General features: G+C 30.2%; 2 protein-coding genes across 12 annotated transcripts in view; one reads left to right on the top strand and one right to left on the bottom strand.

Moving 5' to 3' along the window:
- The window catches only part of LOC118190646 (CD109 antigen-like), a 418585-nt gene that overhangs the window by 256595 nt on the left and 134749 nt on the right, over positions 1-27241 (top strand). The window lies entirely within an intron of this gene.
- Positions 342-26618, bottom strand: LOC118190647 (uncharacterized). Of its 7 annotated transcripts, none has more exons than XM_035361400.2 (5): positions 26475-26618; positions 17209-17328; positions 9640-9872; positions 2070-2229; positions 342-594 (listed from the first exon to the last, which is right to left on the bottom strand). In XM_035361400.2, exons 2-5 carry the CDS (start codon positions 17234-17236, stop codon positions 458-460), a joined length of 558 nt encoding a protein of 185 aa, XP_035217291.2. In that variant the 5' UTR covers positions 17237-17328; positions 26475-26618; the 3' UTR covers positions 342-457. The 7 variants fall into 7 exon arrangements, with proteins under 7 accessions (XP_035217291.2, XP_035217290.2, XP_035217292.2 ...); XM_035361399.2 differs by lacking the exon at positions 26475-26618 and adding an exon at positions 23244-24024; XM_035361401.2 differs by lacking the exon at positions 26475-26618 and adding an exon at positions 20868-20886.

Raw genomic sequence — 27241 nt, 5'->3', positions numbered from 1 at the left:
TGTACCAGATCTCACCCCATGTGACATATGGTTGTCCTCTCTTCTAAGCCAACTTTTCTTCAATTCAATCTAACCAAGGTGACAAAGGCTGGCATTAAAAGAGGCATTTTCCTAGTCTTTTCAGGAAAGAAAAAAAATTATGGAGCTAGTTTGTGTTTTGTTGCTTCAGAGTTGACAGGGTTACATTTGAAATCAAGCATATTTTACAGTTATGAATCATATATTAATTTACAATTATCAATCATATTTTACATTTGAAATCAAATAATCTTATTAAAAGCATTCTCCAAAAGCCTTTTGAATATACAGATGAATGCTAAAATGAGAAGAGCCAATAAAAATTATTTTCTTGCTGTTTTTATTAAAAACTTTATTAGAAATACATGAAAACCTTTTTACTGAAGTAAATAAGAGTTAAAAATAATTTATGAAAAAATATTGTTTTCTTTCTTTTAATTCATTTATTGGTTGTACTTTCTTCTTTGCCTTTCTTTCTCTGTAATCGCATGGGAGAATATCTAAACCATGATTTTATGATATCTTCCATTTGTTTGTCTGTTGCTTCTCTAGTAGATGGGTTACTTCTAACAGCTCCTGCATTGGAGTAGTAGAAAGCAAAACAATGAAAATACACATGGCTAAAGAAAAATAGTAAAAATATAAAGCTTATTATTAACTTGCTAATTTTTATTTGAATATTTTAGGTAAATGTTGTGATAAACTAAAAGTTTTCAAGAGCATGCTGAATTAATTAAATAGTAAAAGGAAATTAATTCAAAGTGCAACAAATACATTGTTTGTCTCTAAAACAGGAAATTAATATAAGAAGAATAGTTTGCATGGTCACAACATAACCTCGCATTAAGTAAAAGTGGACTCTAATGCACACATGTGAATGAAGACAAATTCAATGGTCACATCAGTTGAGAGTAAGATGCCAGTGACTTAAAACATGCAATTTGTAATCATTGCATGTAAAATGACTCAGCCAAAAGAGCAAAAAATCTGCATCAAATTTGTGTGAGGATTTAATATTACCTGCAAAAACTACTCAAATGATTCAGAAGACTTTTGAAATTGATGCAATCAGTGCAGCATGAATAAAGGTATGATAAAAATGATCCAGAGATGACTAGATGTAATTTCATTCTAAAAGATAAGCAATGAGCAAGATGTTAGAAAATGTTGAAGATGTTCAGGCTGGGAGAATACTTACAGGCTGCAATCAACAAGGATCAGCATTACTAATGTTTAAATATTGGTTTTAGCATGTTAATCTAGAATATTTTATTCTGAATAGAGGAAACAATACTCAGGGGAGTATACGAGATTCCAAGATGCTTACTTTGAAGTGGATTTATGCTATGTATAACTTTCCTCATACATTTTTTTAAACTAAATATGCAGTTTTTTTAATATATATTATGGGCATATGCTTTTAAGACAGACCTTTCATAAAATTTTTGGCCTTTGCTTGAATCTTATTACGCAATCTCTGATTTTAAATTATGAAGATACTGTATGCGTATGTTTCTAGCACCATGGGGAAACAGCAGTATCTATAGCAACACTTACACACTTTCTTTATTATACACTACATACACAAAGTACATGAATGATAAAAACATGTAGTGTGTTGCAATTTGGCAAAATCATTTTAGAGATCCTTCCAATCTGACAGATGATTGATTGCTGACAGATATGTTGATGAATTCTGAGTCTTATTAATAATCCACTTTGCATGACAAATGAAGCAATGTTTTCATGATATTTACCCTTGGAATTATTGCATAATTTTTTTTCTTTTTAAATTCAGTAAAGAAAATAATGTATCATTTCAAAATGTTCAGCTTTATCTTTCAGTTAATTCACTTTAATTTACCTTTTACTTCATATATGATACTAATTGATACTCATTTGCATTTTTGAACATCCAGATAAGTATAAAAATATAAAAAATGATCCGACTATATAAACTGAGATACTATGATTACAGGTTAATTACTCAGTATTAAAATTCAGTACATTATTCAAACTTTAATATAAAATGAATATTGCAAAATACATACTATAAATCAGTCGACATGATCTAAATGTTTTGAAACTCTGCTTCTCTCCTCGTCCTGCCCAATTAATTTTTGAAGAAACCTCATATGTAAATATTTCTGCAAGTATTCGCCGTGTAGCTTCATCTACTGTTTTACCCCCTTTAATTCCGAAAGCTCGTACCTAAAATAAAACTTTTGTAAGTCTAAGTTATATATTTATGTGTACAAACTATATAATTTAATGCCATATAATTTATATAAATTTATTTAAACTTAATTTATATAATAATTCATTTAATAAATAACAATTATTTATTTGATTTATATAAATTTATTTATTTAAATTTATAACTAAGTGCTTAAAAAGATATGGCTCATACTGTCGTGCATGCATGTATACAATGTTATACATAATGTAAATCACACAAGACAGCCAACATATTATTTGGGATTTGATCCCAGTCGAACTTTTGCTAAAGAAGGCATCTCAGTTCAGGTATGTAAAGAGTTCAGCCATTTCGTTTACTCAGTCACTGGGTAGATGAAGAATCATGAGATGCTGATTTGTTATATGAAACTGAATTGAGAAGAGCATTGTTTTTACATTGGTCTGAGTATTCAAAGAAATTATAAAAAGGCTTTAATTAATAGCTTCACTTTCTTGCTATGCCTTCCTAACTTTTGAATGGAAAATATGAATGAAAATTTAAATTATAGTTTTAATGACGTAAACAAAGAAGAGTTTCCTAACTGAAAGGGTGATATTTTAGAGTTTTAATTCTACTACTGCTTTGGAAGGGAATACGAAGAAGTGGTCGGGCAGCCGCATTGAATTTTTACAATTTATTCTAAAAAACAGTCTCCAAAATGAAATTCCTCTTCAAAATTTCCTTATAAACACTGTATGTATTCCTTGTGAAAGGAGTTTTTCCAGATACAGATAAGTTAAAAGCATCTAAAAATGAGTACTGTATATTTAATATATATATATATATATATATATATATATATATATATGTAATAAAAACAAACTTAGAAGTAATGACAAGCAGAATTTTGATGGCGTAGAAGTGTTGATCCATACTGAATATGAAATTGGAGACGAAGGCAGATTAAATCTTAATTTTTTATTTCAACAAACATGTTTGCATCAACATGCTTCAAACATGTGGCCACAACTTCAAATAGGCCTATCCTATTACATTTTAGGTAAATTTGCAATAAGAAAAAAGGAGCAGACAGGCAGCAGTCCAGCCAAGCCAAAGCATTGGAACCAAGTGCGTTATGTTCAGGGTGAAATCTTAATTCAGACTAAGTTAGATTTGGTTCTCATTGCATCTCAGTTGGATAGTTAATACTGCTGTAAAATTACCATTGACTGTTGAGTTTTAGTTCCATTTACATCATCAGAATTATGTAAGAGTCATATTACATGGATTATTCTCGAAATGATGCAGTACAAATAGAAGTTACTATTTTTAGAATAGAATAGAGAAGGAAAATTAATTTATGCTGTTGATCTCTTACATATTATTTATATACTATACTGTCTGTAAAGGAACAAGTGGAGTAATAAAACAAATTCCTTTAATGCCATTAATGATTTTGCTAACAATAAAAATAAGCAAATTATCAATTTAAAATATTAAAATTAATTTTTTTCTGTAGTTGAAATACTGCACTTAATAATTTAAGACAAATCCCTTTAAATAAATGAATGATATAAATAAATCTTCCTTATAATTGGTACTTTCACTTTATCCACCTAATGGTGAGAAGAATCACTGGCAAAGCGTTATGTCACCAAAGTAGGCAATACAGAATAGAATAAAGATATATTTTAGAGGGTGCAATATCAGATTTTCTTAAACTGCATGAAGTTTTTGCTAAACTAATATTTCACAAATTAATCATTTAAAATTAACTGCACTTCCTTTATATGTATTAGCACTCTACGTTCCTTATGTAGGGAAATATTAAATCTTATCAAACATATATTTGAGAAAGGGGACTACAGACCTTTTTTTCCCTTAAAAACTGATATAAGTTTCTTAAGCACACGATCTTAAAAATGGCAGGAAAGATAATCAATGATCCTTGCATAATATGTTTCGATGAATGTATCACCTACAAGCAGTGTTGCCAGAAGTTTTTCAACTAAAGTAGCAAAAGAAGACTCAAAAAGTCGCAAATGACGTCAGAGATCACGTGATTTTTGTGACATCATAGTTACGTATACTCACATGACCTGTTATGCCATCACAAATTTACTGTCTATTCTTCCGTAAGTAAGAGAACGTATTCGATTCTTAGTCGTTTTAATTATGTATCTTAGCTTTAACAAGAATTTTATAACTATATTGCCCATTTTCAGTTGTTTAAATATCCTAATTCTAATGTAATTTAATTTAGATTTATATTTTAAAATTAATTTGTGTATATCCATTCCTAAGAGATTTCTCACGTATTGTTAGCATTTTTGTATTAAATTTTTTGAGTTGGCAGTTAATTTTTTTAATTAGTCCAAGGGAGCTTTGTCCCTGAAAGACTATTGTTTTCGTTTTGGGGCTGGTTCACTATAAATGTCCGTTTTGCTTTTCAAACTATTGCCACCAAAAGTTAGAGTCCTGCATTATATTTGAAGAAATTAAATAATGAAAGATCTGCATAAACGTATGTATATTTATTGCATTGTGATCAAACAGCGGTACATAGAGCCATCGAATTTTGAATGACGTAATCTTACTGTGAATGTGAAAGCCCAAATTTAAAATTTGTTTTATTACAGATTTCATATTTCGTAAAAACTTTAACGAATTTTTGATTAACAAACTAAAGGATTTCAAAGCGAGCTATTGCAACGCTGTACAGAAAAAACATTTTTATCTCCAGCGTGCGAGACTCTGTATCAGAAATTCTAAAGATATGCTCAGTTTAAAACTATTTTGCGATATTCTTCTTGAACAGAATTTTATGGTTTAAGTGCAAAGAAGATGATATTTAAAAATAAAGGTAACAGGCAAAATGTTAAACAAAAATGCCCCTTTGGATGTAATTTAAAACCTAAAACTTTCAGATTTTTACTTTTAATTTTTATTCTTTGCTTAATTGTGAACATTTTAATTGAGGAATGCTTTTCAGTCAGTTTTCAATTTTGTGTGGTGGATTTATTTAAGATTCTGATTACTTAAGAAAACCTTGTTCTTTCACTGTTAAATTTATTTTTGTATTTATTTAGAAAAATGATATTGCTTTGATTTTGAAGTCATTTCCATTTGCTTAGTTCTTAGCAACATTGTAATCAGGAAAATGAATTTCATTTCTTTTCCTGTTTCGGTACCCAATATATGGCATGCAAACTGCAAGCTCTTTTGTTCAATTCATTATCACCATAGAAGTGGGACAGACTTAAAAACCAAAACGCATGGGGGATGAGCGGGGAAAGGTCCCAAAGCAGTTTTTCTTTCTTTCTTTCCCAATTTTTTTGAAGTCGTAAAAAGTAGCATGAGGAAATCATGGAGATCACAAAAATTTCGCAAAATCGCAAATACTAACGCTTTAGTAGCATTAGTTTGTAAAAAGTCGGAAATTCGCAAAAAATCGCACGATATAGCAACACTGCCTGCAAGCTGATTCATAAGATGATCATGATGCAGAAATTGAGTACAATTATGTATTTTTTTAGCCCAAAGGGTGTTAGTCCAGAAGGGCTATTAATTTCATTTTGGCATTTTGCATCAAAAACTTTAAATGTCCATTTCACTTTTCAAATTGTTGCCACCAAATATTATCGCTCTGTGTTATATTTAAAGAAATTAAATAATGAAGAATCTGCATAAATCTATGTATGTTTCTCGCATTGTGATAAAACAACAGTACCCAGAGCCATTAAATTTTGAATAATGTAATCTTCCATCGCATATGGGCATCTGAAGGCCCGAATTTGGAATTTGTTTTATTATCAATTTCATATTTTGTAACACTTTTGATTAACAAACTCAATGATTTCAAAGCGAGCAATGGCCACACTGTACGAGGAAGAGGGAGGGGGGTATCTTTATGCGCAAGACTGTATATCGGAAATTCTAAAGATATGCTCTTTTTAAAATTATTTTGCGATAATGTTGTTGAATTGAATTTTATGGTTTAAGTGCAAAGAACATGATATTTAATAAATAAAGATAACACACAAAATGTAAAAAAAAAAAAAAAAAAAAAAAAAAAAAAACTATTACATAAAAAAGTGGTACACTTTACTTAATCAACAAAATAATTCACCTGGAAAATGCAGTTTAAAGAACTCAAATTAGTAAGTAGAACAGTTAGTAAGAATAAATAGAACAGTAAGAATAAAGCTATGTAAGCAGCAATTGTGAACAATTATATTGCATTTAGACTATTTGTAATAAATTAAAATCCACATGACCTGGAAAAATTACTGTTTCTGTCTTTTTTTTAAATATTATTTTGAGGGAGGTGGTTCAAAAAACAAGTTATTGCCTTCTTCCAATCATGATAAATAAATTATGCAACTAATGTTAAATTTTAAAAGCAAACGCAAACTTATTGATTTAAAAAAATAGTTCTCAAATGCTCAATGTATCCTCTGCTGATATGGTGAACATCTATGGACAAACTCTTTTGTCCCATACATCTCTACCCCTGGGGGTTGACTCAGGCAAGCACCTGGGAAGTGCTGGTTAGGATCTGTACCTAGGCAGTCTCAACCACGGGGATATAGCAACAGACTTCACAGAAAGTCTGAGGGCTCTTGGGGCAGAGTAAGGGTCGGCAGGGACCGTACAGGTACTGCCTTGTCTGCCCCTGCTCTTTGGGGTAGCAACATGGTAGATTGTAAGAGCGGCGGGGTGGCATTTAATTCCATTTGGTACTTAGCCTCAGGTCGGAAGCGAAGCTGTCTATCCGCAAGAGTTGTCCCATACATCTATCAGTAATCCTGGAAATTCATAGAGAAATGCAGGCATAAAAACAATATCCTTGACAATCCCCTTTTGAAAAATAATTACATGAGAATAAATCCTATGACTGGTGTAGCCAGTGTATTAATGCAATGTTTCCTCATCTGTATACCTTACTGACAAATTATGATCACGATGTTCTTGCAAATAGTCTCTACTTTTAGCAAATTTAAGATTGATCAAAAATAGCCTTTGTGAAAATGAGCCAAACAAAAGTCTTGTTGAAAGAGGTAGCTATTCCTGTTTTTCCAACTTTTCATCATGCCCAAATATATCTGTCAATAATACATAAATATTTGTCATGTCAGCAAATGTGAACATACTGAGTGGTTATAAAATAAGTTTTTTTAAAAAAGAAATTAATCCATATTATTTCAATATAATAAAATTTGACATTCACTGCCTGCCTATATAATTTATGAATTTTTAAAGTTTGACAGATTAATGAGTATCTCTGTATATCATTAATTTTTAACTAACAGAAACACATAAAACATAATTTAATGGCAGTCAATACTACAAACTAGAACAGTCTACATTCTTCTTGAAATTGCTCAAAATCTTTAAAGAATGGGGAAAAGTTGTGTATTACTTTATTAAATTCATTAGAATAATAAGGTTTAAATGAAGAGAAAGAAACATCTGAAAGATGAAAAAGTACTTACATATTATATAGTAGATTGTGAAAATTGGCTAACATCGAACTTGAAAGTTAGCGGCAAAAACTGTTAATGCTGCACCAACTATTCCTGTGGAATTCTGAAGGAAATGAGCACTCTTTATTTAATAAACAGTCAGTATTTGACTCACTTTGTAAAAAGGCTATGTGTAATTTTTACCATTTTGTCAGGCTCTGAGATTATACTGGAAGATTCATTTAGAATGCTATGATAACTAGATTTCTGCAGATGATTGTTTCCATTACTGTTTCATTGACTATATGCAGCATACCGTATCATGTTGATTAAAAACACATTTTTTTGATGGAAGTATTCTATAACTGAAAATAATGTATTGCTTGCTGTTCTATCGAAGGTAGGTCTCAAATTTTAATATCGCTTTTCAAAATGCAAGAAAAGATACAGCAATAAAAATTAATTTATAATCCTTGTTCATAAAAACAACATGGAATGTATTGAGAATCAAGTAATACATCAAACAAAAGCACAAATATTATTATGAGTGTATTGTGACATTTTGTTTATCCATAACTGGTGCTAAATTATGCTGCTTGGCAAGTTTCATGGTTGTAGTAATAATATCGAGGTTTACCAAAAGTTTCCCGCCACCACAAATATCGTCTGTACAAGCAGTTCACATTGGCGTGTTTAATCATATTTTGTTAAACAACTTTTGGCATTTGAAAGAAGGAGACTTGCTTTAGAACACTGTGGTGTGAAATTTCTGAAAAAAAATATCACTATCATTAAGTATAAAGTGTTTGAAATGAAACTATCATGCTACCAAATTAGAACCATAATTTATTTCCAGTTCTGTCGCAAAAAGCTACAGAATGTCGCCAAATCATGTATACAGCTTTATGTACTAATGTTGTATCATATGACGCATATGTGAAGGTTTGGTACTGAAAGTTAAAAAACAAGGACTATGACATTCAAGAAGCACAGCACTCTGGCCACCTACGGATGCTGATGAGGACCACCTGCAAGAACTTGTGGCAGAAGATCAGCGAGCAACCACTCAAGAGTTTGCTAAGGAATTAGATGTTAGTGCCTTGTCCATTAATTGCTCTATACATCACATAAATTTGACAAACAAGTTCAATTGCTAGGTGCCACATGAGCTGAGTCAAGCAGATAAGGAGAGATGTGTTCGGGCTTGCACTAATCTGCTTGAATATCAACACAAGGAAAAAAATTCTGGACTGGATCATCATTTGTGATAAAAAGTGGATTTACTTCAACACAGGCCAAAAAAGGGGTGGGTCTAGACCTGGTGAGCTCATTGGCAGCATCACAAAGCACAATTTGACTAACAAAATGATTGTGTTTTATATCTGGTGGGATTGCTATGTTATTATCCAGAAAGAGTATCTGGGAAAAAGTAAAACCTTTGACATTAAGGTGTACAGTGAGATACTAGTGTGTATTGATGTTGTTATCTAAGAAAAATGTCGAACTGAGTTCCAGAGCAAAAAGGTAATGCTCCATCAAGATAATGCAAGACCATACGTGTCTGCATTCACCGGCTGGACTCTGCACGGATTTAAATGGGACCTTTCAACCCCCCGCCCACCATCTCACACCTGCAGCTACATCTTGCTGGTGCTATCTTCCATTCTGAACAGGATGTCCGAAATGACGTTGATGTGTTTTTAGACTCACATCTCCTACGTTTCTCGGCTGAAGTCCTGAAAAATCTATCAAAACGTTGACAGAAAATCATAGATGTGGGTGGTGACTGCTACCCACACTAAAGGTACTGCTTTTTTTTTTTCCCTAACTTTATTAAGAACGTTTTTTGGTGAAAAATTTTCGTTACAACCAGATATATAAGTACTGATGCAAATAACAAATATTTCTTGTAACTAAATTAATTAAATAAACACTTTTAGTAAACTTTCACAAATTTTATAAAACATTAACACTTACCAAATTTTTGAAGTTGTCATCGTCTGATATTATTTCTTCCCATAAGTCAAGTTCATCCAGTGTTTTAAGTGGTAGCATTTTCAGAATATCTTCAACTGGGTCATCAACTTCCATCTTTACATTCGTTGGAACATTTTGCTCTAGTACAACATTCACTGGTGAAAAATTCATTAAATACTTTATATCCTTACGCATATCTGTTATTATTTTTAAAAGTACTCCTTCTGTCTTTCCTAGAAAATAATATAGTGAAAATTTCACATACATAATACGCATATAAGAAAGATAACAGAAATACAAAACGTAATTTTTTCAAGGGGGAAAAAAAACATTTTCAAATTTTGATTTAAAAATATTATCTATTTAGTTTCAAAATGTTTCTTAACAAATTTCTCTTCAACTTCTTCAATTAGACTTTCTTTCAGTTTTACATTCCTTAATAATTTCAAAGATATAAAAAAAGAGACAGAGAGGAAGAAAATGGTTTCCCATTATAACTTGGCAAGAAAAAATAGAACATCTTTTATATTTCGAAACATTAAATTCTCTTCCACACTTTATCACATGCAAACTCAAATTAGTCTTTCATAAACTTGATATGTTGGCAGGGCCAAATTTAGACTTGATGAGGCCCTAAGCTATTTGAGATTGCAGTGTTCTTTGAGATATGGTTCCTTAACATAAATCTAGATAACTAATAACTAGAGGCTGTACCTTAACATAAATCCACTACTAGATGTTATGCAGTGCAACTTACAAGGTAAGCAAGAGTGTTAATGCTACCAATTCAAACAGAATAATTTGATTTTCAAATTCAAATATGTTACCTAAAATGCATATCTTTGTCATCAGAATTTCTTGATGAAATAAATAATTTAAAGGACTATAAAATTAATGTAACGACTATAACACTAACTATAATATAAAAGACTGGATCAGTTCGATACAGCAGGATACACAAAAGCTCTGCTTGTAGGGTTGGTTTGATTATTTGAATATGGCAAAGCATTTGAGGCCTAAAATCTAGATAGGAAGGCATGCCTTCATGGTGGACTTTAAAGGGAAATGGCTCGTATTCGAAATTATTTCCAGACTGACATGACCCATTTAACCTCCTTTTGTAAATGCTTTTTCACCCCTCTAATATCCACATATTCCACTGTAATTCTAAATTTTTTTGAATGTTTTATTGATACATATGATATTTAATGATATTTTATATTTATACACATCTAAATCTTGAACTTAGGGCTTTAATCCACCTGGAATAACTGGCATGTCTATATTACACTCATTTAAGAATTTCTTCATATTTTCCATTTGATGGGATCTGAACATATCCCCAAACTAAAAAACTTTCTGAATTCTTTAAGGAAACAGTACGTTTTTGGCAAACGTCATTTTCGTCCATCCATCCTTACTCGCGAACATGAATGAAAACATCATTTGGGAAACTGCATTTCGGCGTCATCTTTCTTTTAAAAATAATTAAAGGTTTTAATTTTGTACTGAAGTGGAAATGCACTATGGTGAGATGAGATTTATCGTGACTTGTTTTAATATGAACTGTTTTTGTTCCTTTCATATCAATTGCTTCATTTCCTACCATATCCTTCCATTTCCAAACACTACAGGTCTTTAATTCATGTTTCAAATATGTGACAGTAAACATTTTTTTTTGCCTTTGTTGGTCAATAACACACTTCTACAAACTTATCAGTGTTGTCCAAATCTTTCAGAAGCCTTTGCGAAAATATTTTCTCATAGAATTAAATTATTCTGTGCCATAAACGACTACAATGATTCGCTTTAAATTTTTTACTTTTATTATACAGTCAAAAGTCGTTAATTCGGACACCCATAATCCGGACTTCAAAGCTACAAACTTTCTGCGCATGCGTCAGGTGTTTATGCATGCGCGTTTAATATATAACGGACGATATAAGCTAAAATTATCTAATTATCTATTTCAGTTAATGTTGCAGATTGCAATGTTCCTTAATCTTCGAATTGGATCTGGCTGATTATTTTTTGCAGACTGTTAGAGCAATTTTATAAAAGTAAGCTTGAACTTTCGATTATGTCAAATAGAATTTCCGATGTCGGAGCTTCCAAAGGATCTACAAAGCGAAAGTATGTTTCGATGTCCATCAAACAAAAAGTGGAATTGCTGGAAAAAATGGATAAAGGCATATTCTTTGTTTCTCTAACCATTCCGAAATCTGTTTATCAATTTGACGCTGCTCTGCGGTGGGGAAGGGGGCGGGACGCTGCGGCTCGCAATGAATTGGAAGTTGATCTGTCAGCACTATCCTTATCTTCAGGGCAGATGTTTTTATTTTATTTGGCTTATAATTCCTTACTAAATGTAGTATTTAATCTTTATGTACTCCGTCTTTGATATGATTTAAATCAAATACCTCATCATTATAATTTGGTTCCGATAGTGAAGAAAGTGACACAGAGGTGAAACCAACTTCACTTAAAGTTTTAGCAAAAGATATTGTATCCATATTATTCTTCTCTCCGAATTACACGTCTATCATTCAGCCTATGGATATGGGAATAGTGCACACGCAAAAATGCAAATATAAAGTAGCATTCTTAAAATCTATGTTAAATTTCTTGAACAATGGCAAGACTATTCAAGACTTTTTGAAATTTTTTAGCACAAAATCTTTCGTGTGGAGCATCGCAAGATCGTGGGAGGATGTGAACGTTAAAAAATGCTTGGCATAATTTATGGCCAGCTATCACATTTCATGGTGAGGACGATGAAGATGATAGCCGCGAATTTGAAGGTTTTCAGACATCGCAAACTAAAGGTGAAATTTTCCAGTTATTGGATTTTGTAAAGAAAGTGGAGAAGCAGTAATAAATGAAGATGATATAACAGAAGTTTTTCATTGTGACAACAATGCCCCAATCATCAATCAATTAACGGACGGCGAAATCTGTAGTATGGTTCTAGATCCAGAAAATACCGCTTCCGATAGTGAAGAAACTGACAGAGAGGTTATTGAAAATGAAAAAATTTCGATTGGCAAGTTAGTCGGTATTCTCGACACAGCATTTACAGGACTTGAACAGTGAAACTTTGTAACTGATCAAGAAATTATGTCTGTTTATAGAATTAAAGAGAAAGTATTAGCACAATAAACAAAGCAACTTAAAAACTTACATTGAAAGAAATGTTTAATAATGTAAACAAATATTAAACTTTTTTTTGTAAATTTTGATACCCTTTAGATCATAATTGCTCTTTATTTCATAAATTATGGTTTCATATCTTTAATTGTATAATTTCTGCATGCCATCTGGGAAAAATCTTTGAATGAATGATTACCAAAGATTAGCATGATAAGCACTGGACATGTAACTTTTAAGTTCCTTTGGAAAAAAACAAAGTTGTGCATTATACTGCAAATATACCTACAAATTAAAAAAGTATCTTGAAAGTATAGCTGTGCATTATATGCCAGAATATATGGTAAATAAATAAATGGTTTCTTTTTTTATTTACATGCATAGTTATTTAATGATCCACTGCATGTACACAATGTGCTGTGCTCTCTTAAATTGGAAAAGCATTTTTTTAAGACTAATGATTATCAAAGCACTACAGAAAACAAGTTAAGACATCTATTTCCAAACACAGCATTGGTAACATTAAACACATAAAAAAATAAAAGCTTATTCTGATAAAAGGTGTTAAAAGAGTTAATGATTTTTCATACTGCTGTGTTATCAGGATCGAATTCAGAAAGGTATGCATGCATGCATGTATATATAGATGTGTTCACGTATGCACGTCTTCCCTGATTTCAGAAAAGACAGTAATACCTTGCTCGTCTGTTATGCAGACGACATGGCGATTCTTATCACGTCAAGATGCCCAATTCATGCAATGGCCAAACTATAAGAGAAGATCTCTATTATTGAGTGCTGGTATGCGAAATGGAAAATGTGCATCCAGCCAGACAAATCACAAGTTCTATTGATACGCAAGTATCGTACGCAGGATAAAATCACCAACATCACTCTCTTTGGACAGTATGTTCCCAAAGTCAACCAGGCTGTTTACCTGGGAGTTATGTTAAAGTGCCCATTCACCTGGCCAACACACATCAGATGAGCTCGTAGCAAGGCCTGGGGAGTTGCCATGAGACTATATCCCGTCCTTAAAGATCATATGCTATGTCCTTAAAGTCCTGATGCTAAATCACAAAAGGCATATTTACCTTTCTGTTATTCAGCCCATATTTACATATGCCTGTCCAACATGGACAAATGCCAGCAAAAAGGATATCTAGTTTCTGCAGATAATACAGAATAAGATTCTCAGGATTATCACTGGAACCCCATACTACGTACGAAAAAATCTTCACGATGACCTCAAAGTTCAGCTCATCTCCGAGTTTCTGCACAGACTATTCGCAAAATTTTAAGACAAGGCCGTCAGAAATACATCAGCCTGCCTTTCGGACATTTTTGCCTATGAAATACTCAACGAGGACAGGGATATCAGGCCCTGTTCTCGATTAAATCCTACTACACAGCATTTTTTCACGAAAGTGAGAAAATGCAGAGCCAAGACATCAGCAGCAGACAGCATTCCGCCTAGACCACATACTAGACATATTTCATTCAAATTAACTGTACTGAAAAATATACTCAGGACTTTACTACTTTTGACATTTGTGTAGTAGGATTCAAATGACTCCTGATTATACTTCAACTCATCACACTCTCACCACCAGTGAGTCTGAAGAGACGTGTCTCATTTTATTAATCTCAATTGGTCACATCTTTATGGTGAAATAATAATGAAGAGCCATTATGTGTCAGGCCCCTAGTGGGAGGGATTCCATGATAAGTTCTGGTAAGAGCAGGATAAATTCCTGCTGAACACCAGAATATGCAACTAAAGCATCAAAGTATGCATGTATATATATGTAAGTATGTGCGTACATATACTATTTTTTTTTTGCGCAGTGTACATATATACATTTATGTACACTGAGCGAAAAAAGGGGGGCGGTTCTATACCTTCCATTCTACTGGGCTGATTGACGAAATTCGACTTGCCTTTATCATGTATCGAAAGTGCAACTTAGGATATGTATTAGATTTATATATAGCAATGTTCTAATATACGTATTTTGACACAAAATCATACCTTTTCTGAAATGACATGCCAATTTTTTTCCATACTTTGATTTTATGACTTAAATTATGCCAAACTGTCAAGTTTCGTAAAAATCGCAGAAGTAGTTTATCAAAAAACTATCTCTCAAAATTTTAGCTCCTCAATGCTAATTGAATTTGGTATATATTTATTAATCTCTCTTTTTTATTAAATTTATTTGATTCTTCCTTTCACATTTCGAAATTTAGGTTCATTCCAAATAAAATTCGCCCCCATTTTTCATGATTTAAAAATTTTTTTAAAAAATTTTCTGAAAAAATTTTACCATCACCTTAAAATAGATGCACTTCTAAGCATATCTGCAAAAAATTAGTTTTTTTATTCCAAATTTCCTAAGATATACGTGAATTTATATTTCGGCACGTTTTGAAATTTGGTGTATTTACTAAAAGCGATAATAACGAAAATGTGGTTTACTTTCTTTGTTATAATTATTTGAAAGTATGAACGATGACATTTTTTCTGCTCATGGACAGTGAAGAAAAAGGAAAGGAAAATAGGTGGTTTTAAATTAAGAAGTTCGCCGAGTGAATTATTCTTAGCGCAAAATGAAAAAAATGCGGAAAAATAAATTTTTAAATTTCTCACCAAAAATTACAAAATTTAATATTTAGGCATAATTTGAGTTGTAGAATCAAAATAGGGAAAAAAATTGGTAAGTTATTTCAGAAAAAGTCCAATTTTGTGTCAAAATACCTAGGTTAGAACAAAGCTATATATAAATCTAATATATATCCTAAGTCAAGCTTTCAAGATATGAAAAACGCAATTTAAATTACAAAGGGAGATATAGAATGTACCCCTCATTTTTTGTTTGTTTCGCAGTGTACATACATACATTTTTTAATCTGGTCCTGATAACAGAACAGTACCTGATTTTTTGGTGAATTTCATCATGATGCGGGAGATGTTGGCTCATCATGGTCAGGAAGCCTCTAAAGGCAAGTGTTTTATCTGATTTACAGCAAAATAGCTTTTGAACTAAAATTATGTAGCAAACATTAAAGATCATTTTAAAGTATTCAAATACATTTAGATGAAAAACATATCAATTAGATCCGAATAAACACACTGCTAAAAAATTCATACCATTAGATATATTACAAATTATAAAGACTATAAAACATATCTACATTTCATAATACAGAAATCTTATTGCACATATATTTAATCCTGCCTGTATAAAATGCACCTGGGGAATGATCACTTACAGTATTAAAATTTGTAAAAAAATATTTATGAAATATATTGAGACTTCCAAAATTAACTTCTTTAGCTTATTGTGCATTAAAAAAATTTCTTTGAACAGTATGAATTTTAGAAGTAACTGACAATTCTGCAAAATTAAAATAAAGAAAGCAGGGTTTTTAAATTAATTTCATACTTTTTGAAAATTAGTTTTGACTTTAATAAAATTAATTTCCCTTTTTAATTTATGAGCTACTATCAAATAGTTCTAATTCTATTGGTGTACTGATATATAACCATATACATGTTTATAAACAGATTTTGCAATATTCTGAATAAGATAAAAGTATAAATTTTTATTTTTATTGCAATACAAAAATTTATCGTTTCATTTCATAATGAAAACTCTTTTTTTATATAAGAAAATTAAGGGGGCCCAGCAATAAAAAATGTGTAGGGCCCCTTGATAGATTTATCTCGTCTTGATCAATATATTTCATATTAAATGATGTATATTTTCCCCACAACTTACAGAATAGTAAAAACACTGCATGCTTTTTATAACTGTTAAATTAAAAAATGACTGACATGATGATTCTGTGTGTAATTCAGAACAAGAACTGTAAAAGCAGCACATATCTTTAAATACACAGCAACATAGTAATTCCCATAATGGACAGGTGCTACAGTGGAGATATTTTGACTGTACTATAATCTCTAAAACAAATTTTAAGCTCTGCTCAAAATAATGAACTTTTATCATATTCCTTATATACATTTCTTTACATATAAAAATTATAAAGTGAATTTTTATGGAAAATTTATGCCCACTTTTTGTATCTACTTCTTATTAACCAAAAACAGATAGCTTTGTGCATGGCAACATTTTGCATCTTACAGAACCATAAAAATGAAAAGTTCAGAAAATGTTCCACTAAAAATACAAAAAAGTCAGAAATTAATAAAATAAAAAAAACCTCTTTTAAATTTATGTTTAAATTTCTTTAGACAACTTTGAATCCCCTTGGAATGCTTTATGGAAAATTAATACATGAAAGAAAAGAAGTTACTAAATGTAAATTAATAACATTTTTCATTAAAAAGCACTTTTATTCAAAATAATGAAAATTAAATTGTATATGAAATTATTATAAAATGTAGATATCTGTAACGTAGTGTCTGAATGATGTTTTCTTTCATTCCGTTTTCTTTCAGGAACCCAAGTAAAGAACATTCTTTCACTGACTTTTATTCATTCAGGTCAAATAATCAGGTACTATTATGCTGTAAACCTGTAAGAGATATTAATTACACATGGTTATACTATCTAAAATACAATATTAGTGAGAATATTAATAAATTTCACTAGTTTATAGCATCTGTTTCAGAAATAAATAATATAATATAATTATAATTGAATGTTTTCAAATGAAATTCACACATTCATTCATTTGAAAACATTCAATTATAATTTCTAGACATTATTTACTGTAAATAAAATTATGTGCGGATTGCATAACTATTTTAAATGTTTTGATATACCAATTATAAAACTTTTTTACAAATTTCATAATGAAAATGCATAAACAATTTCATATGTTGCCAAAAATTAACTATACAAAGATTAAATTTTCAATAAAAATTGACATATCTATATACTTAAAATTTAAAAATATAAGGTAACATCTTAAAGATTCCAGTTCTAATCACAAAATAATAAATTCAAATTTTATAAAAACATAAATATAATAAAATCAAAATTTAATACAATTTTATGCAATGCAAAATTTGAAATAGTAACAGATGAAACATATTTGCTGTATTTGTAGTATTACATACTACACTACAGATATCTATGCACATAATTGACATATGTGACCATTTCTATTATAACAGACATAAATACATTTAATGCTACGGAAGTTTGTACACTATTAAGACGATGAATGAAGAATTGATTTAATTTGAATAAAACATGATCATGAAAGCTCACTAGTTTAGTCATTCAAATTGATTTCTGTACAGCTGCTAATCTAGTGCAAGCAACATTGTCTTTAAATAAAAATGTTACAGAAACAAATTCAATTATCAACACACTAAGTATAAACAACTGACAAACAAGAAGTCATATTTGTGAGGTTCTTATCAGAGAAGAGTGTTGGAAAAAACTGCTGATTCACACTTTTTGAGAGTATACTCCTGCAAGATCATTGTACAATACTGTTCATTATATAGTAGATATACAGATAAGAGTTTCTGTGGAATAAATTCATGATGATTTTCTGAAGAAGATGGCTAGACATTGTAGAATGGAATTTGGGACAGTATGCTGCACCAGCACTGAGATCTGCAGTCACACCATTCGTACGTAAGTGCATATCTTGGTTTGCACCTGGCCTCTAAATTGTAACCATGTTTAGCCAACATCTGGATTTTTGGATAGTAGATGTACAATGGAAAACTGACTTTTTGATACCTATTATTTGGTATATACAACCAGTTAATATTAGAATTAAGTTGTCAGAGAATATACATTTTTTGATGTAGCTTCAGAATATAATATGGATCTTTGTTTAACACAATATGCATTTCATTAATCTTCTTGCAGTCTTAATAACTGTCTAAAAAAACAAAAAACTTTTAATACATTTATTTAAGCATTATAAAAATATAATATAGTTCAATGCATATTTTAGGCAATTAAATTTATATAAATATATATATGGCATGCAAATCGGCACACATTATTTAGCAAATATTTCTTTAAAAATCACAAATTATAAAGGCAAAAATGTAATGCACATTACAGGTAACCCTTGTATAACACGGTACATAGGTTCCTAGAAAATGCAGTGTTGTGTGAAACCATGTTGTATGAGACCCAGAGCCAGGATAAAAAGGGGGATTATGTTCCGAAAACTTACTAAAAACAATTTTTTTTAATTATACATAACCAACTTAATTTTTATTAAAAATATATATGTATGTACAATACAAAATAAAAAATATTACATATTTTAAATTAATGCAACTTTAGTTTAATAAATTTCTTCATTGTCATTGCTCAGTATAATCAACAGAGAACATTCCTTTGGTGGAATAAGATCACTTTCAGAATTTCTTTCTTCATTTAAAGTTTTGGCATTTTCTTTCCGCTTTAAAAAATCTGTAATTTTACTTTGCTTACTAGTTCTTACTGGGTCATTTTAAACTTCTCCATATAGAGCTAGACAGTTTTGCAGCTCCCTTTTGAATTTTCGGATTATTTCAGCAGAAGGGCCTGCACTCAAGAAAAATAACTCAAGATTTTCAGCTAAACGTAGGTCTTGTTTTAATTTTTTTAATGTTAAATTATTAACTCTACAATCTTCATCAGTGGTAGTGTCCTCAGAATGGATTTGATTTACAGCTTCAGATACCATTTCTATCAAATCTTTATCAATTTCTTCTTCCACAAATAAATCTTGAACGCCATCAATAGCCATATTAACAAAACCTTCACCTTCGATTGATTTAGCGAGTTTTAATATGCCACCAATTTCATTTTCTGACGATTTATGCATGTTTTCTACTTCAACTGAAGAGGGCCGTATCTTCTTCTAACATGCATTTAATGTTGATGCTTTCAGTTCTTTCAGCGACAAAAATACGATGCCGATTCAGTTCTTGATTGAAAGTGTCTTCCAAGCTTCCATTACATTAATTGATTTTGAATCGGTTACGTCTAAAATCTGCTGTAATGCTCTTCTTATGTAATATGTTTTAAAGGTATAATTAATACCTTGATTCAATGCTTGGAGTAACGAAGTAGTGTTAGATGGTAGGAACAATATTTTGACAGTGGGATGATTTAAATCTTGTAGGTGACATGGAGCATTATCTAATAGTAATAAGTGCCTTGAAGCTGTTTTTTGCCTTAAATAACGTTCAGCGTCTGGCACGAAACAATTTAAAAACCAATCTTTAAATATATTTCTAGCTACCCAAGCTCTTGGATTTGCTTTCCAATATACGGGTAAGGTGTTTTGATTTACGCCTTTAAGCACACAAGGATTTAAAGATCTATAAACTAACACGGGTTTTGTCATATTGCACAAAAGTAGCATTAGACACCTTAAATCAGGATGTAGTTTTTTTTTTTTTCTATAATAAATTCAATTTATTTTAGTTCTAACATAAATATAACTTGTATTTAAGCAAATAAAAGTACACATTTATAAAATTAATTTTTTTTAAATTTTTAAGCATATAATCTTTAGAATAATATATTACACATAAATACTATTTCCAATTCAGTAAATAATGTATTTGTTTTATGCAAAAAAGGCAGTTATCCAGATTTTTTTTTAAAAAAAAAAAAACATGGTCTGTTCTAGACAATATGGTGGTTAGTGAAAGCTGAATACACGCGTTTTTAGATGTTGGGCAAGGCAGATATCTATACAAAGGCATATTCGTGACTAGTACCTTTATGGAATGGCAGTATCTGGCAGTCAGAGTCATTTTAAGAAGTTGGTAGTAGGTATAGAAGAGTAGAAGGATTTTGCATTCCATTTCCAAAGGAGTTTTTAGTCAAAATTGGAATGAATCTTTTACAAAGAGTCATTGTATAATCTTAATTGAATAATCTAACCCAATCCAAAGTGAATGATCCGTGGTCCTAACTATCCAAGTTCAGGGAATTCTAGTGTTCTACTAATTTAAAAATTAAAAGCTACAAAATCTTTCTTCTTAAAATGTATCATACTTTATTTGAACTGACTATTCTTAAAAAAATTCTATAACTTGGGTTATGGATTACAGTTACATAAGTTATGTTAAAAATTCATACCAGAGTTTTCTTAATGTTGATAGATTTTCATCATTTAAATGTCAATCATAAAATGGAAGAAAACATAACCTTAAAATAAAAATAAAATACAAATAAAAACTTAACTAAAACCTTTTTCTGTTATAATTATCTAGGAAGCAATAAAATACTCAAAAATTTTAATCTAAATGTGAAGAAAACTGCTGTATTTAGATACAATTTACATTCCTGAATAAAAAATTTTTGAAATAATGAACAGTTTGAATTATTCTAAAATTATTTATTTCTTGAAGCTATTTTTATCTGTTTTAATAGTACTGTGAACATACATCCATACAAATTTACATATAGTAGGTGTGTGACCACGTTTGTCTACATCTATTTTGATAACAATAAATAAAGAGAACAATGTCTTTCAAAAATAGAATTCAACTAATTTAATATAGATATAACTAGAAACATATAAATAAAGGTACTTTTCCGTTTTGCCGGCGCAAGCGATAAAGTCGCCAATAATGGTACAACCGATGCCAAAAGGAATATTCTCGCTGGTAACCTTTCACGCCTCATTTTCAAAACAAGTCGCAGCTTTTTCTTATCAGATTGATTGTTTCTTTCAATACTGGCATATAATTATATAGAATTTTTATCAGATAGTTCAGTTTTATGTCTAAGGCCATTTTCGGTAATTAAGTCAATTAGGATGCAATCACAGTGCTTACCCGAAGCCGAAAATATAGAAAAGGTAAAATCAAGGGTTAAATTCATCGATTCTAATGAGAATGCATTAGCAAAGTAAAGCACTACAGTTTTACATAATTTCTGAGTAAGCTATTTGTACGAATTGAAATATTTCTTGCATTTAAACTTGTGTTCCAAATTAAGATTTAACTTGAAATTAATGTAGATAATTACTGAGAGCATTAGATTTTTGTAGAGTAGTTTACGTGAGATAAGATCGCTTGGGGTCACGTGATATGAACCGGCGAATCAGGATGTTGAACCATAGGTATTCAAGTATCTGCGATTCTGATGTAAAATATATTAATATTTAATTACATTCTGTATTTATTATTATTTATTCTGTTATATTTTTTAATTTATGTAATCTTTTAAAAATATTTTATTTTCTTTGGCTGATTTAATTTGGGAATTGACTTTAATACTGAGAAAATTCTGACTAAAGAAGGAAAGTTTTTATTTATCATGATGAAACATGATGAAAATACAATTCCCCAATAGCACGATGATGTCGTTGCAACATTGCAAGCGTCACACAGTGACGATCTCATTGTCGCAGTAATGGTGTAGGTATATCTTGTGATGTCACATTGCAACATTGATGTGAAGTCACATTGGGATGTTGATGTGAAGTCATACTGGGACACTGATATGTAGTCATGCTGCGACATTGTTCTGAAGTTACATTGTGATATTGTTGTGAAGTCACACTGCAACATTCATGCAATGACATACTGCAACTTTAATATAATGCCATTGAGTGAAATGAGTGTAATATAATAAAATGCCATGAATGTAATGTCATGCAACCCAGGATTATCTTCTAAATAATTAGCATGAAGTACTCCTGTTTTAGAGAACAGGTAACTACAATAATGTTTTAGTGAACCAGTAAGGAATCATACTCATCAAGGTACTAAAATATTTCCATAATATTCAAAATTTTTAAATTATTGAAAATATCAAAAAAAATCATTTGAAATTTTTTCATCGTACTAAGGTTGTATCTCATCTTATTAAGCTTATACAACTGTAATCCATTTAGGTTTATTACATATATGTATGAACCACAGTGTACAGAAAATACAAAATGTAGTGTATATGATGCAAAAGTGATCATATGGTCATTTTCTAAGCATATTATTTTGCAAATAACTTTGAGTATTACCTGCCCAGAAGATACATAATTTTGCTTTCATACTTCAGAATTTAATATTTAATATATTATTATTTAAGTTAAGGCACTTCATAGTTTTCCAAAATTTCTAAATTGTATTAAAAATAAGAGTTATTATAGCTTATTAAAATTTTAACTATATTTGTTAATTTAAACAATTTTTGCCCTCTTTCAAAATAGAAACATTTCAAAAAATAATAACACACACACACGCACACAAAAAAAAAAAACCTCTTTGGCTTGCAATATATATATTTCTTAATTTAACACCATTTTTACCCCAATTTTAAACAAATGTTTTTTAAAAAATTCTATTTAGCTTGGAATATTTTTTTAATTGCTAAAATTTTACTACTATTTAATATAATTTTACACAGTTTAATATGCAAAAACATAACAATTTGCATGAATTAATAATTCCAGTTTATAAAAGAATTGTTGTTACCAAAGCTGAATTACGGAAAATCTGTATTACTTACTTCTGAGAATATACACTATACTATAGCCTTAATAGCAACACTTAAATACTGTTAGTAGCTCATATCTTTCTGAAATGAATCTGAATGAAACTCAACTGCCTTTATTTAATCAACACATATGGGGGAGTAAACACTTATTATATACTGACTTGAATGATAGCAGTAATAAATAATATATAGTAATTGAAGAGAAATTAAAAATTTATTATTAAGAATGAAGCGATTATCGCAAACACGAGAAAAATCAGCGATGATTCGTTGCCAGCCATAAACTTCTGCAAACACAGAATTAAATCAGAACCATGTTTTAATTTGGCCATTTGGAATTATTTTAATACGAGTTTACAGAGCAAAGATGAGTATTCGGAAAATATATTTTGATGTAAAGATGAAGTAACAATGAGATACACTCCTTCCTGGTATTCTTCTCCTTTAATATAAACATGATTCAGTTTTATATTTGATTTAAATAATGTGAGGATATTATATTTTACAACACATACTTTCAAAAAGTTAATAATTTAATCTAAATGAATCTATACAACACACTGTACCGTTTTTGGGCGAATCAAGCACTTGCCAGTAACAGGACACGAATACTGCATAAATAAGGATATGGAAGGTAATAAAATGTTTAGGAGAAGCAGTTATGAGATTAGTTTCAAATATTAAAATCTGATGACAAGGCTCTGATGTACTTTTATTCGTTTCGTTCTTTAAAATACTTCTTTTTCCTTTAAACTTGACTTTCTTTAAAGTTTTCATTTGAATCAGAAATGATTTCAAACTGAAGTGTCAAAAAAGGCATCAATACATATTTTAGTATTCATTCTATTGTTTTTTTAACTAGAACATTTCCCTTTCCTTTTAATTGAAGAGAAATAAATTATTTGATTTCTTTAATATAAAAAATAGTTTTTATAATTTACTTTTAGCATAGTAAGTATGAAAACACGTGCCTGTCATTTTAGAATCAACACAATTAAAACTAAATTTCAATTATTTACTTAAGTTCAAATGCAAATTGGCTGCATTTTCGAAAATAAAAGTAATTCCAATACTTAATTTTGTAGGAATAAAGTTACAATTTTTGTTAAAATTTAAAAAATGATGAAAATATAAAACTCCTCTTACATTAAAAGAAATATTTGTTTGTCCTACAGTAAAAGGCAGCGCAATTATACAGAGATTTCAGATCCTTCGATTGACCCTCACGAATCGGCTTTCTGCTATAAACAATTTTCCAAAGAAATTTATTTGTTTATTTAAATGGGGCAAAGAACAGAGGCCTGTCCAAATAAAAGAATTCCAAGAAGTTATATTGGTTAATCTTTCGATTATGGTAACTTGGCGATTTTTTGGCAAAAATTTGGCAGCCAACCCTGCTACAGCAACCTGCTAGTTTTTGTTAGGACGCCATTTTGTTTTCACGAAGTAAAAGCATTTTTTTTTTCCCCCCTCAACATTTTTTTACAACAATCTGCTAGCCGAATTACACTTATTCTAGAACTTTTATGGAACAAAAGTGCTTAATCATGACGAAGATTAGGTGCGAAATTGGGAGAAAGTGCAGAATCGCAAACTGCTTGCCGTGTTTTTAGGAATTGCACATACACAGTAACCATGTACACGTCGACCTATTTTCACTTAAAAAAACATCCCAGAATTGCACAAAAATGGCATTGCACACACTCTTGACTTTATCCATGTACATTGCTAAAGTCCTAGCTGGTAACCTTTATCGCCTTACCAAAATGTCGCCAAACTATCTGTTACCATATTCCAAAGATTAGCCATTATATTTTACCTTAAAATCAGTTTTTTTTTTTTTTTTGTTTATATGGTGGCAAAGACTTCTTTAATGAATCAATGTTTTATAATATGCGAATTTCCAAGTTATCACAATGAAATTTTAAAATTCCTTTGTGAAAGATTTCATTCTTAATTTTTCTAAACTTTTTAAATACGATTGCAAAAATTATTATCTTTTCTTTGTCTATTTCTGCAAGTTATATGTTAAAGCACAAATAGATGTGATTAGGTTAGATAATTAAATTAGATGTAAGCAGAGGGTTAGATGTCAATTTTAAATTTCTAATAACAAACTAAAATATCTTGTTTGCAGAAGTGAAATAAATTAATTTGAAATAAAATTATTTCAAATAAAGTTTACCGGTGGAACTTAAATATACATTTCGATTTATAGTAATTTTCATAACATTTATAAAATTTCCTTAAAATACAATTTGAAATTCGGTTTCTTTATAAAATGAAGTAACTCTTACTGTTAGAGACAAATTAATATTAATTTATACTCTTTTGTCACAAGTGAGATTTTAACTTCTTTCATATATAAATAACGATGAAATGCAATTTCCTTATTTTCAGAGTTTAAATAATTTATGTATCTATTTAAAAAATTAATACCATAATTATATTCTCTTAATCTCTTAAGTAGCAAATACTTTTACGCGATTGGCTTTCATGTTTTTCTCAATATGTAAAGTGAAACGAGCTAGTTTGCCTTTAAAAAGTCCTCCACAAAGGCATCCCTTCTCTTAGGTAGGCGGCCCTCGTGTTTCCATATTCAAATAACCTAACCTAAACTAGAAAATATTTTTCTCTAACTAAATCTCTTAGTAAGGAAATTTAACAAAACAAATTAAATACATTACACATAAAAGTGTGACATAATTTTTGAAAAGAAAAGATATAATATATTTTTAAAATAATTCTTAGAAATTTTCATAAAGGAAACATGTAGAAAAAGTTCAGCATTTTAAAGTAATACGTCATTTGTAAACTTATAATAATTAAAAAACCTATTCTATATAATTAGAACATGGTTATGGAAGTATGGCATCATTTGTAATGCCGCGCTAAGTACCACGCATGGAAGTAAGTAATTATTTTGTGAATAATTTCAAAAAACAACTGAACATGATGAAAGTACTTCAATAAAATAAACACATCATTTAACATTTTAAAAGCACAAAAAGTGAATTACATCTACCAAATAAAATTGACGCTCTAAATTAAAATTTCCAAGTAGTGAGACAAAAATGTGATTAAACTTTTGATAATGCCTAGCTTCTGCACTCTTTGTAATGCAAATAAAAGTTACTTAATTGTCAGCTTATTATTTCTTTTTGTTTATAGCATTTAAATTAAGTTTTTATTATTATATATTACATATTACTGATATCATTCACATCAATAAACAGTGTTTACCTGAAAATTTAAGCAGTAATTACATGTCCAGCGAACAGAACTAAAAAAAAAAATTTCGCGAAAATCCTCAAGACAAACAAATGCTATACAAACAACAAACTCAGTCTCTCTTGACAACACGGTACGGTAGAATGTGAATTAATTCACCACCGAATATAGTTCACCGATTTCTAAGTATCACATCTATAAAAAACATGCTATAAAGTGTCAATATTTTTAATAAAATGAAATAATTAAAATTGCACGTTATTAGCATAAAAAATAATTTATTAGAAAGGTTTATTGAAACACTTAAAAATGAATCGGAAGGGCAAGGTCAGCGCGCACGAATACCTCCCATTAATGAAGAATTACGTGAGCAAGGTCAAGGTGGGGGGAGATAGAAATTTCTTGTGGTCTCGTTAGATATTTGCTGCGACGTGTATATGACGTCCGTGCGACATCCACATCGCAATGAGACACGTTTGCGACGTTGTACCGTGGTCACAAATGTAATGTGAAGACAATGTAACATTGAGATGTCGTATTGCAACGTCATAGCAACTAAATGTGCTATATGGGTTAACATACATACTATTGTGTGGATAACTTCATAATGTACCTATATTGATGTAAATAAAATTAAATAGATATATTAACTAATTAAACATTGGTTGAATTATTATATAAAATAAATATTGGCAGCCTATTGAAATAATTCAGATCAAAATTTCACAAGAAATATTATTCTGAAAATCGCTTGAAGTGGGGGAATGAAATCTGTACAA

The sequence above is a fragment of the Stegodyphus dumicola genome, chromosome 1 (assembly GCF_044657685.1).
Source record: "Stegodyphus dumicola isolate Sdum_Otavi_A_Nest chromosome 1, ASM4465768v1".
NCBI lineage: Eukaryota > Metazoa > Arthropoda > Arachnida > Araneae > Eresidae > Stegodyphus > Stegodyphus dumicola.
This window is presented reverse-complemented; position numbering and strand designations above follow the sequence as displayed.

Bases quoted from the DNA above. Each gene is read 5' to 3' on its own strand.
- LOC118190647 (XM_035361398.2), bottom strand. From the start codon at position 9,915: ATGCGTATTATGTATGTGAAATTTTCACTATATTATTTTCTAGGAAAG. The intron at 2,230-9,639 runs GTAAGTGTTAAT...GTTTTATTTTAG, and splicing joins ATGACAACTTCAAAAATTTG to GTACGAGCTTTCGGAATTAA. The intron at 595-2,069 runs GTATGTATTTTG...ACTCCAATGCAG, and splicing joins ATCATGTCGACTGATTTATA to GAGCTGTTAGAAGTAACCCA.